The following is an 11,377-nucleotide window of genomic DNA, read 5'->3' on the forward strand; positions in this document are numbered from 1 at the left end:
AGACTTTTAAAAAGTCATTTCAAAAACTGAAAATGTGATGGTCTCATGACGACTTTATTTCCTAAGGCGTCACAACAAAATGTTTTTTGGCTGAGCAAACTGTATTGATAGATCCTGCCTAAGGTAGAATGATGAATGATGTGTCTCGACTTTAGCTAGCGTCGTGGTGTTTTTCATGACCTGTAAAACTATAGTACCACAATAAACATAGATAGGTATGGAAGTAAATTAGACATTTAGTCATTTCATATAGCTTACAAAAACTAACCCATTGAAAAATGTGTCATTTTTTTGGGGATCAACGTTGTAAAGAACACATAAATCCTTTTTTTACCCGGTGTGCGATGAACTAAATAAAATAATAAAATAACTTCTCCGGATCTATGGTATGTTTTGTTCGTTATTTACATATCTGTTTCAATGGATCTGTTTGAATTTTTTTGATCCTTTTCTAAAATTTCATGGTCATTTTTTCCAGTTCCCAAAAGCGTGTTGAATACACAAGCATTTTCTAAGAATCATGAACATTATTTTATTTCATGAACATATTTTTAGAAATCGAGAATTTCTTTATGACATGCAAACAATTTTCTAAAAATTGCGAACATTTTGATTTCCCGACCATTTTCTGAATTCACAGAAATTTTATGATTTCTCAAAAAAAAGCAAAACTCACAATCTTTTAAAATTTTGAAATCCCGAATTAATTTAAAGACGAGAAAACAAAAACGGATATGAGAAAAAAAAGGCCAAAAAGAAATAAAAAACAGGAGTTTTTAAAATCAAGAACATTTTATGCTTTCGAGAACATTTTTGAATTCACCAATGTTTTATTTCTTAACAAAATTCGCAACCTTTTGAATTTTTGAAAATCCCTAATAATTAATGTATAGAAGGAAAATCACAAAACAGAAATGAGAAACGAACAAGCAAATTGCAAACTGAAAAAAAAAACAGACGCCTAGGCCGGCCCATTAACGCGGGGAGGGTTCGCAAAAAACAGAGAAAATGTGGTGGAGCCTGGGATCGAACACATGTCTCTTACCTGGAGGATTAAAGCATTAGCCACCGCGCTACACCTTCCGTTTGGTTACATGAGGATATCACTTGATAAGAACGAAATCCAGCGCAACTTTGAGAAAAACTGAACCGTTTTGTTTACTTATGGGTGGCATGGTGGGTAATTTGTATCAACTTCAGGGGTAATTCTAATGACGTACGACCAGAAGCACTATTTGCTTTATTAGTACTCCCTCCGTTCCTAAATGTAAGTCTTTGTAGAAATTCCACTAGATGGGCTACATACGGAGCAAAATGAATGAATCCGCACTTAAAATGCATCTATATACACCCGTATGTAATTCATAGTGAAAACCCTATAAAGACTTATATTTAGGAACGGAGGGAGTATAGGGGAGGGGAAGAAGTAGGGAAGATTTCTCGACCGAGCGAGGTGATCGAGCGAGAGAGGTTCGCTCGTTATTGGGCCGCCGCCAGCAGCCGAGTTCTCGGTCCATTTTGGTTCCGCGCTGGGCCATTTGTCTATGCCACTGCACCTGTCTGCACTTCCCGGTCCAGAGGTAGAAAAGCCCAAACAACCGCCTGCCCTCCCCAAGTCCGGGTCCCCGAGATCGTCGAAGAGAGCGGCGGCGCGGCGGCGGCGTGGTGGGATAAGAGCCAGCGAGCGCGAGGTACAGGCTCGCCGAGGGAGAGGGAAAGAGGAGCTCCGGGCAAGATGCCGCTGTACGACTGCATGCTCATGGTCAAGCCGATGGTGACCAAGGAGGCCATCGCGGAGCTCGTGGCGCGGGTGGCGGCGCGCGCCTACCAGCGCAACGGCGTCGTCACCGAGCTCAAATCCTTCGGCAAAGTGCACCTCGGCTACGGCATCAGGAAGCTCGACGGCCGCCACTTCCAGGTCCGCCCCGATCCGCCGCTCTTTATTTGTACTCCTCAACCGTAGTGCCTTGTGACAGAGCGGACTGGTGACGATCTGAGTCGTCTGGCTAGATTGATGCGTGTAGGACGAAATGCCTAAGTTGGTATGAGTGTTTCGGCCTTTGGCGTTTTGGTTCTTGACGGTGTGTGTGTGGTGCCTTTGACGTGCTCGACGAAATGCCCAAATAGGGTTGGCCGTCGGCTGCTAGAATGTTTGTGGGTGCTTGCTCGATAGAATGCTCTAGCGGGTAAATTGTGTAGGTTCAGATCATTCTATTGATCGTAGTTAGTGTTATTACGTGACTCAGGAACCTCAGGATTCCACGGGTCGGGTGGCTCGCAGAGATATGCTGCATGCTGTGATCTGTTTGCTCCGAGTACTGAATAGAAGGGTATAACACTGAGATCTTTCATGTTCTGGGGTTTAGAAGTAACCTTGGGGAAAATGGTCAGTCGGTAAGTGATGTGAGTCATGAAATGGTAGCATTGCCCTTCTGCTCGCCCCTTTCTACGATCCTTCTGGCTGCTACACGTTGGCCACCAACCACAGTTCCGGCGGGCTCACCAACCGGGCTTGCTTACATACCACTGCCTCCATAAGCCATAAGCTTCAGCTTAGCTGACGGCCCTGCTTCTCCCACCTCCACTACCACACATGGTTCTTTGTCCCAAGCAGTTGTATTAATTTCTTGGGCGATTCAGATCGCCAACATAAGCACTCACGTCCCTGTTTTCCTGGACCCCAAATCACTGGAAGTGATGTTGCTTCTTCAAGGTTATTCTCGGCAAGTTTGAGCTTACTTATCATATTGATGTTTCTGAGGCTGACCATGAGAACACTCTTTGTACAGAAGAAGGTTTCAGCACCTATTCTTTTTTTCTACTCCATATCCTTGGAGATCCCTGATTTTGTCGTGCAGCCGAATACCACGCTCAAGGGCTTTATTCTACATCGAGAACACGTTTTACTCTTCCCATTGCTTGAGCACACCTGCCATCGTTACAATCTTCGCAGTGTGGTCAGCCTGTCTCAGACAGGATGCTCATCTGGAACATGTTGCGAGACCTCAACCTCTAAAATTCTTGATTGCGAGGAGGCTGCTTTGTCGATCTTCGGGTTGAGACCCGGCAACGTATTCACCACAAGCATCTAAGCAGAGAAGGGCCGATCAATGTCACAAAGACTATTCCTGAGTGTAACAAAACAATATATTGTTAATTTCTTGAACAAAACTTTAGAACTATTATGCCTTTCCCGAGTTCCTTTCACTACAGTCTTCCGAGTTACTGTTATTGAGGTTATGTTTTTTCTTTCATCTACAGGCTATCCTTTCTCTCTTATACACCATGTATTTGTGTTAAGTGTATCTTCTGATGCAACCACACTTCTTAAAATTGATTCCGACAGCTAGTCATTACCTTCTACAATTACCTCGACACTTCTTATGGGAGATTAGTTTGTGAGTTACTGAATAATTGACAGTGGTTGGTTGTTTGGTGTGTGTTTAGTAAATGTAAGTTTGACAAATTGTGAACACACGTCTCCAGTATATTCGTATTATCACGTCTTCTTTTGAAGTCTGTAGTTCCGTCTTTGTTTTGAAATAACTCGTCATTTTTTTACCACAGTGACTGTTATATCAGTCTGACTAAGGTTGTAGCTTTCCACCAGTACCGAATTGTGATGGACCCAGTAGCAGTGTGGGTGTAAAAATGTTTTTCTCCACAACTCTTCGATAAAACCTTCAATCAAACAGTTAGAAACTGAAATGCAGCACCCTGAGAATGCAAGTGTAAATATTCCATTTTCCCGCTACTCTTTGATAAAACCTTCGATCAAACACTGAGAAAAGTAAAGTACAGCACCCCTAGAAAAGAGTTGACCAAAGCAGTTGGGAGGCACACAGAATGCATCGTGTATTTGAGAATTGTTCTTATGCACTCCTGGTTAAGTAATGTTATATTCCAACTGTTGGTCATTGCCATCTTACCTTGCCACTAGTATTGTGGGTGTGGTCTCCTGCTTTCCTGATTTGCTGAAGTTGCTGTTGTGGTTTCAGGGTCAACTTTTGCAAATGACCATGATGGTTCCACCTTCCTTTACTCAAGAACTGCACTATCTAAACAAGGAGGACCGTCTGCTTCGCTGGTTGGTGGTGAAGCACAGAGATGCGGTGTATGGTCTGGAGTTCATCAACGAGGATGACGGGAGGTACGAGATGGACAGTTTCCGCCGTAAAAGTACTACTACTCAAGATGACGAGGATGTTGATGAATATGACGACGACGACGACGACGACGACGACGATGACGAGTACGATGTCCAGGAAGAGTAGATTGGTGTCTCAAGATCTCTCACAAACTCTATGTGTTGTCTTCCCAATATTGTTGACTATAAAGTAGGGCAAAAAGTAGAACCATTGGACTTTGCTGTTTCTCGAAAGAACCTAGCACACTTGAAGTCTGACTTCGCATGTTTCTCCCATGTAAGCTTCCAATAAGGAACCCATGATCTGATTGGTACGTTATCATCACTAGGTTTATGATGTGGTACTTACTTTCTTTGTCAGTGGTCCGTTGTGAAAGAGCATTGCAAAAATATGGGAAACGCTGCATACTCCGGAGTTGTACAACAGCACTGGATTGATTGCTATTTATTCATCAGCATAGTATGTACAGAGCGGTAAACTCCCAAAAGCACACACTGGTACAGAAGTAGTGTAGGCGGATGCTAGGCGCCATCCGACTGATCCGCCGCACGGGTTCAGTCGCCTTGCATGCCGTCTGATGCAAAGGACCACAACCGTTGGATCATCTCTACCACGCAACGCACGCCCGTAGTACTAGTACCCAGACCCTGCAGTACTGTGTTCATCTAAAATCTCATACCTCATTTCTTTTGGTAAAGGCTTGAGTTCCGAAGGAGGGAGTCCTTCATCTCCCTTCTTTTTAGGCACCTCAAATTTCTCGTCAATTGTGGACTCTTGATTTAGATGTTGATCTATTTCCATCTTACTAGGATCTTTGGGGCTTAGTTCATATTCCGTGAGACTTCTTTCGAGCTCATCTTCTGGTGTCCCGAAGTAAATGGCAGCGAGTTATTCTATTGTTTTATCCTCACCATAATCGTACTCACGTGATTGATGATGATTCTTAAACCTAGAGAAGTGAAATTCTCTTTCTTCTTTTCGAAAACGAAGAGAAACCACCTCTCTCTTGCAATCAATTTTAGCCACTGCAGTGTTCAAGGAGTACATATCTGGTGGAAACCACATATTCAGTGGAAGCATGGAAACTTCATCCTGTGCCGTTGGATAGGAAGTGTGTGGTGTGAGATGATAAGATGTACAAACTGCAAAAACAACCCCGTAATCTTAATGTACGGTGGTACATTATCCTAACGGAAGCTGAGCCATCCCGTGCCTTAATCCATGGAGCTATCGCGATTCAATTTTCTTCCATCAACAACTAGGGTTAGGAGATCTGGAGATGGTGGCTTCGGCCAACAAGACGCCCTCGTTCCGCGCACGGCCGGCGACCGGCGCGACTAATTCCTCTCCAGCGGCTGCCTTCTCTCCTCTCCGGCCGGTGGCCCACTGCGCCAACCCACCACGACGACCTCGTTCCCGCAGGGCCGGCGACCGACCGGCGCGGCTAATTCCGTTGCGGCAGCTGGCTTCTCTCTCTCCGACGTATGGCGCACCGGGCCAATCCTCCTCTCCCCATCGAATTGGTACTGGATCCAGGTCCGAAGGTATGAGGATTTCTATCACATTGTTCATCTTCTATGATGTGCCATATTCTCTTCTAGTTGGGCTAGATTTGCCAAGGAAATATAGAGGACAAGGTCGTGGATTCTGGTTGTCTCTTTCAAGATTAGCCTTCTGAACAGGATTTACAAAGCCTTTTTCCTCAACTGAAGCAGTTTCAGTAGCCTCTCTGTAGATCTGAAAATAAGCATACCCAGAAAACTTTTTACACTAGATATAGCCATAAAGCAACCACGTACACAGTCATTTATCACAAGAATCTGTCACCAACTGGAATGTAGAACACTTGAACTCTCAGTTTATGTAATGCAAAAAACACATATTTCCAGCATGCATAGTCCATGATCAAAGAACTAATTATCCACTGAAAAACTGGGCACACAAGATCAATGTACACGCAAACCAAGATCCAGCAAGTTCAGTTTAGATTTTCGTCTTGAGGAAGTTGGTAAAGTCTAATTCATCTGGTATGTAGTTGTTATATTAATGCAGCAACAGGTATGTCCTATCATGCTAATTTGACAATACTGTACAACATGTTCTAGGCATATTTATTAGTGTATAGTTATTAAATGAAGGAAATCATTACTTCTTATAGACTTTTGTGTGATATGCTGGGATATAAGAAAGGAGTTGAAACTGTTTGAGCATAGGAAAATTGTATGAATGATGTTAGCTATCAGTTTTAATTTATATTGCAATTGATTGGGGAAGTGAGCTGAGATTAGGTATTCCTAACATTTGAATGTTCTTTCTAACATGATTACGGTACATTCATTTGGACTTAGTTTAGAGAATACTTCTAAAATTTTGCTTGCTAATAAATACAACACATTGATGTATCTATATTTGTAGATTTGTTTTGAAATTCGTTTCAAAAAATTAGGTATAATTTCTTGCTATTTTTCCTAGTGCCCTGACCAATTGAACTTTTTTGTTCCAGGTTGCTTGGTGGCACTACTGGCTTCAGCAAGTTATTAGGACTAATATACTATGGCATTGTGATGTTCTTATCTAGTGTACTGGAGCCATTAGCTATTGGCGCTAGACTTATGCAAGTTATTAGCTAGCTATGTGCTCTATGACTGATCGATGTATAAAGCTGCAGATTTGCCATCAGTTAGTGATGCTCTATTTTGTAACTTTGTACTGTAGTAAAGCATTATCTTAAGTGACTGAATAAGATTGATGCTGCATAATGACACTGTGTGCAACTGACCTGATTGCTTTAAGTTTATTATTTAAACAATGATTTCAATTGTTGGAATGTGCTGTGCGAAGTGCAGGTGTGTTCTGGAGCTGGGCAATGGTTTTGATTATGGTTGACGAAAATGATCTGGGCAATGGTTTTGGCTGTTGTTTGTTCTACTTGGATTTGCAAGGAACTGGGCAGACTTCAATATTATATTATGATTCTAATCTAAACGCTATTAGGATATCAAATATCGAATTAAGCTAGCTGTGATATGGGGATCATATATGGAGAAGCACAGGTGTACGTGGGGACATGTGCAGACTTGTTGTAATACTTGGAATCGATAGGGGGTTATGTGTAAAATAGAATGCTGGCAACAGGCGTTTTTCTGCAAAACTGCATGTAGCAATTATGGCTGAATCTAGTCCATAGATACAAGATCCAACAGCCTATGCTCAAGTTTTCATGCTTCCATTGAATATGTGGTTTCCACCTGATATTGTCTCGTGTTCAAGAAAGGTCTTCCAAAGATAATTGAACAAAAATCATCATCGGGAACTTCCATGACAACAAAAATCAACCGGGTAAGTGAAAGTACAGAGGACAACATAAACAGCAGGCAAAATACTATAAGGTTTTCTAAAAGTGACAACATAAACATCAGGCAAAAAACCATAAGGTTTTCTAAAAGCACCACTTGCAAGTCTAATGTCCATGTCGGTGGTTTGGAGTTCATTAAAATAGATTTCACCACCAATCTTAACATAGAAAGTATTCAGTATTCTAACAAAGTGCTTGAAAAAGCTCAGGTTACCTTCGAAAGACTTCATCTGATGATAACCTCTGCAGATTCACTCGTCGAATACAGCACGGCCTCTGCATTCTGGGGTTCGCGGCCCAAGTCGTTCTGCAACAGGGACCCAGCGGCGGTGCAGAACATTTTCGGCCGGGTTCCTGCTGCACGTCTACCCCGGCGAAACACTGGTCACCGAGACGTGGGTCGACGGCCAGAGGTAAATATTTGCTCTAGCACCATCAGTTGGCAAATTTGATAATTTTGACCTCTGGGCGAAATCAATTCACGGAATGAACTGTCCGTGAAACTATTTCACATCCCTGACCTTTTTGTGTAGCGCCCGCCACGACGGCGCCACACACTACGGTGCAGCGCCTAGCTCGGGGGCGTTGCATTCCAGTCCACCGTGGCAGCCCCTGGGCCCGCACCCAGCAGTGCAGCGCGTCCGAGCTAGGCGCCACACATGTAATGTGCAGCGCCTAGCGCTCGGGCGCTGCACTGTGACTTAGATGCCAGCCGCCCGCTCCCCCTCCCCCCACCCCACCCAATTCGTTCAGTTGCAAGTTACAGAAGCAGCGGCGCCGGCGGCTTCCTCCTCTCCCCCTCTCAATCCCCTCTCCCAAATTCTTCAGATCCGACGATTTGGTCCGTGCATTTCTTCACCAATCCATCCTAGAAGGTACTCTCCTCCGATCCCCTTCTTTCTATCCATAGAAAATATGATATTTTGAAGATTTGGGGAATCCTTGTTTGATTAGATTGGATTTGAATCTTGCATGTATTAGAACTTTGCATGTATTACAACCCTTGTTTGTTTGATTTGTGGAATCCTAGTTTAGTTTACGGAAGAGTTATTTGTATGAAGTAGGCATAGTTTATGGAAAAGTTATTTGTATGAAGTAGGCCTAGTTATTTGTGGAACCCTAGTTTATTAGTTTTGTTTGATTTGATCTGGTTGGATACATAGATTGGTATGGTTGCATCTAGTAGGCGTACTTTAGTTTATTTGTATTCAAAAGATAATCGTGTTGACAAGAAAGCTTTCTTTCAAAATTGTTAGGATGGTTTGGCTTCTCGGTGATCACTAGGACAAACAACACCGGTCGTACCCTATGGCGGTGGAGCAGCGGGTAATAATGAAAGTGGCCGGTTTTATGAATTTCGTATTTATTTCAAACACAAATGCCCCATATGCAATGTTATGAATTCTTTGTTTGTAGGAGCTTGCACCTCTGAAGCTTCGTTCTCACGGGGTCACCCTTGGGTGGATGCTCTATGATGAGCGATACACAGCGTATGTAAGGAAGACAAGACTTCTCCCTTTCATTCATATGGTCAGACGGTCGACGCCACCCAACAATGCTCCAGCATTCACCGCGCTTATTGATCATTGGCGGCCGGAGACACATAGTTTCCATCTTCGGACCGGGGAGATGACCGTGACGCTCTAGGATATTGCTATGATCACCGGCCTTCCTATCGATGGGAATCCTCTATGTATGAGCACCGATTCCGATGGGTGGCACGCGCAGATGTATGCCCTTATCGGTATGGTTCCTCCGAAGCCTCCGGAACCAGAAGCAAAAGACAAGAAGAAGGAAAGAGTCGTAGCCGGTGCTACTTTCACGTGGATTACTGAGCACTTTGGTACTTGCCCACCGGAAGCTAATGAGGACACGGTCAAGACATATGCTCGTGTCTACATGTGGTACGTGATATCCAGGACTATGTTTGCTGATGGCACAGGCAAGAATGCTCCATGGATGTGGCTGAAGGCGTTGACCGTCTTCGATAGCAATTGGAGTTGGGGTTCGGCAACACTGGCTTACTTGTATAGACATGTATGAAGTTGTTTCCTTTTCACTTCATTGCTACATTATGAATGCGATCTTGCTCTTAATTGAACCATGTTCTCTTTTATGTGCAGTTGGACGAAGCCTGTTGTAGGTCATCTGGAGGTATTGGTGGTTGTTTGCTCGCACTTTCCATATGGAGCTGGGAGCGTTTTCCGGTTGGATGTTCGAAGACCGTGAAGTACGATGATTGGGACGACAAAGGCGACCCACTACGGCGACCCACTTGGGCTTACAAGTGGGATGTGTTAAATGAGATGACAGATGATCCCTCGGTCATGTACAAGTTGTACCAGAGCGATCTTGACGCGATCACGCCTGAGCAGGTGAATTGACATTGCATAAGTGATTATGATGCTTCTATTGCAAGTCGATATCAATTTTGCATTCTATCCCATTTTGCAGGTGATATGGGAGCTGTATGGAACAGGAGACAGTTTTGGTAACCCTTTAGAGTTCAGGATGTATTCGATGTGCACTAGGGATAGGGATCTCTGGCGTATGCGGTGCCCACTCATATGCAACTGGGCGGTTGAGCTTCACCTCCCACATCGAGTGCGCCGTCAGTTTGATTTGTTCCAGGCACATCCGCCGGAGTGGGAGGACACGGACAAGTTGCTACACGCGTAAAATATAATTAACCTTGAGCACTTAGCAGCTTCTCGGCAGTTTCGATGCTACTAATATTATGTTTCTAACTTGCAGGTTGGATAGAAAAAGGCAGCGGAAGATTAAGGATTGGGACAAGCATCACAGAAAGTATGTCGTACAGTTTGCACTTAGTGTGGAGCAAGCTAGGGCTGGAAAAGGAGTCCAGCTTCGTGAGCACTGCCCGATCGCGTTCAACAACTATCTCACATGGTTTCTTGCAAGTACCCGTGTGGAGGTATGCAAGCCGACGTATGCTGAGAAGATTTTGGAAGAATCCGCTGTTTTTAATGAGGTAGCCCAGCACCAGTACAACACATTAGTCAGGAAAGGCAACTCAGTGATCCCTTCAGCTCCAATGATGAACTTTGTGGTATTTTCCCTCTTTGCTTTTCATTCACACTATTCACATCTTCGCTTGCCTAACACGTTAATACCATTTCTGTTCATAGCGTGCCTAGATCAAGAAAGCAGTTGATGAGACCGAGACTATTCTTGAAACAACCCCGACTGGCAAAAGCGATGGGGAAGGTGCACTTCGAGCATTCATCAAGGTTCATATCTCCTTCAAACTAGCACTTAGCATGTGTTGCTACGTTCATGTCTCATTCACTTGTACATGTTGTAGCGCCAGGGCCAAAAGTTAAGGCGGCTATCAAACCTTTTCGGTTGTCGTGACCCCGAGTATGTATCACCAGAACGGTCTAGGTCGGCGACACCATCAGATCCCGCTTCGAGGCAGGGCCATGGTGATCATTTGGAGGATGAGGATGTGGGTGTGGTCACCCAAGAAGTATGACATGAGCATATATATCCAATTGTTGATGCATTGCTAACTATATCCTCACACACGGTCTTTCCATATCTTTTGTTGATGCATAGGTTGCTGATGATATGACCTTGGGGACGTACGAGGTTAGGTCTGAATACAGGTTAAAGCCTAGGACGGGAATCAACAAGTACACACCTGAAGACTTCACCCAAAGAGGCAAAAGGACGGTCGGCACCTCGCGGATGGCGGCTTTGGATGACTATTTGGATGAAGATGTCGATGATGTGGAGGAACTTGAGCCGGAGCGGGAGCGTGTTCCTCTTCCTAGGAAGGTGAAGAAGTTAGCCAGCAAGAGGGGGGAGCAACCAAAAAGCGCTCAAGGAACTAGCTCTATTTGTAACTAGC

At 44.1% G+C, this 11,377-nt stretch overlaps 1 protein-coding gene and 1 long non-coding RNA gene across 2 annotated transcripts; both read left to right on the forward strand.

Moving 5' to 3' along the window:
• Positions 1-1,579: 1,579 nt before the first annotated feature.
• LOC123060704 (30S ribosomal protein S6) lies at positions 1,580-4,495 on the forward strand. The gene is made up of 2 exons (XM_044483523.1): positions 1,580-1,918; positions 3,999-4,495. The coding sequence occupies exons 1-2, from the start codon at positions 1,736-1,738 to the stop codon at positions 4,272-4,274; spliced, it is 459 nt and encodes a 152-aa protein (XP_044339458.1). The 5' UTR covers positions 1,580-1,735; the 3' UTR covers positions 4,275-4,495.
• Positions 4,496-5,255: 760 nt separating this feature from the next.
• Positions 5,256-6,966, forward strand: LOC123058144 (uncharacterized). Its single transcript, XR_006427075.1, has 2 exons — positions 5,256-5,692; positions 6,652-6,966. It is a non-coding gene; the product is annotated as an uncharacterized lncRNA (long non-coding RNA).
• Positions 6,967-11,377: the final 4,411 nt, after the last annotated feature.

This window comes from Triticum aestivum, chromosome 3A, assembly GCF_018294505.1.
Source record: "Triticum aestivum cultivar Chinese Spring chromosome 3A, IWGSC CS RefSeq v2.1, whole genome shotgun sequence".
Taxonomy (NCBI): Eukaryota; Viridiplantae; Streptophyta; class Magnoliopsida; order Poales; family Poaceae; genus Triticum; species Triticum aestivum.

Coding starts and splice junctions, on each gene's coding strand:
- LOC123060704 (XM_044483523.1), top strand. CDS start 1,736: ATGCCGCTGTACGACTGCATGCTCATGGTCAAGCCGATGGTGACCAAG. Junction 1,919..3,998: donor TCGACGGCCGCCACTTCCAG/GTCCGCCCCGAT, acceptor TTGTGGTTTCAG/GGTCAACTTTTGCAAATGAC.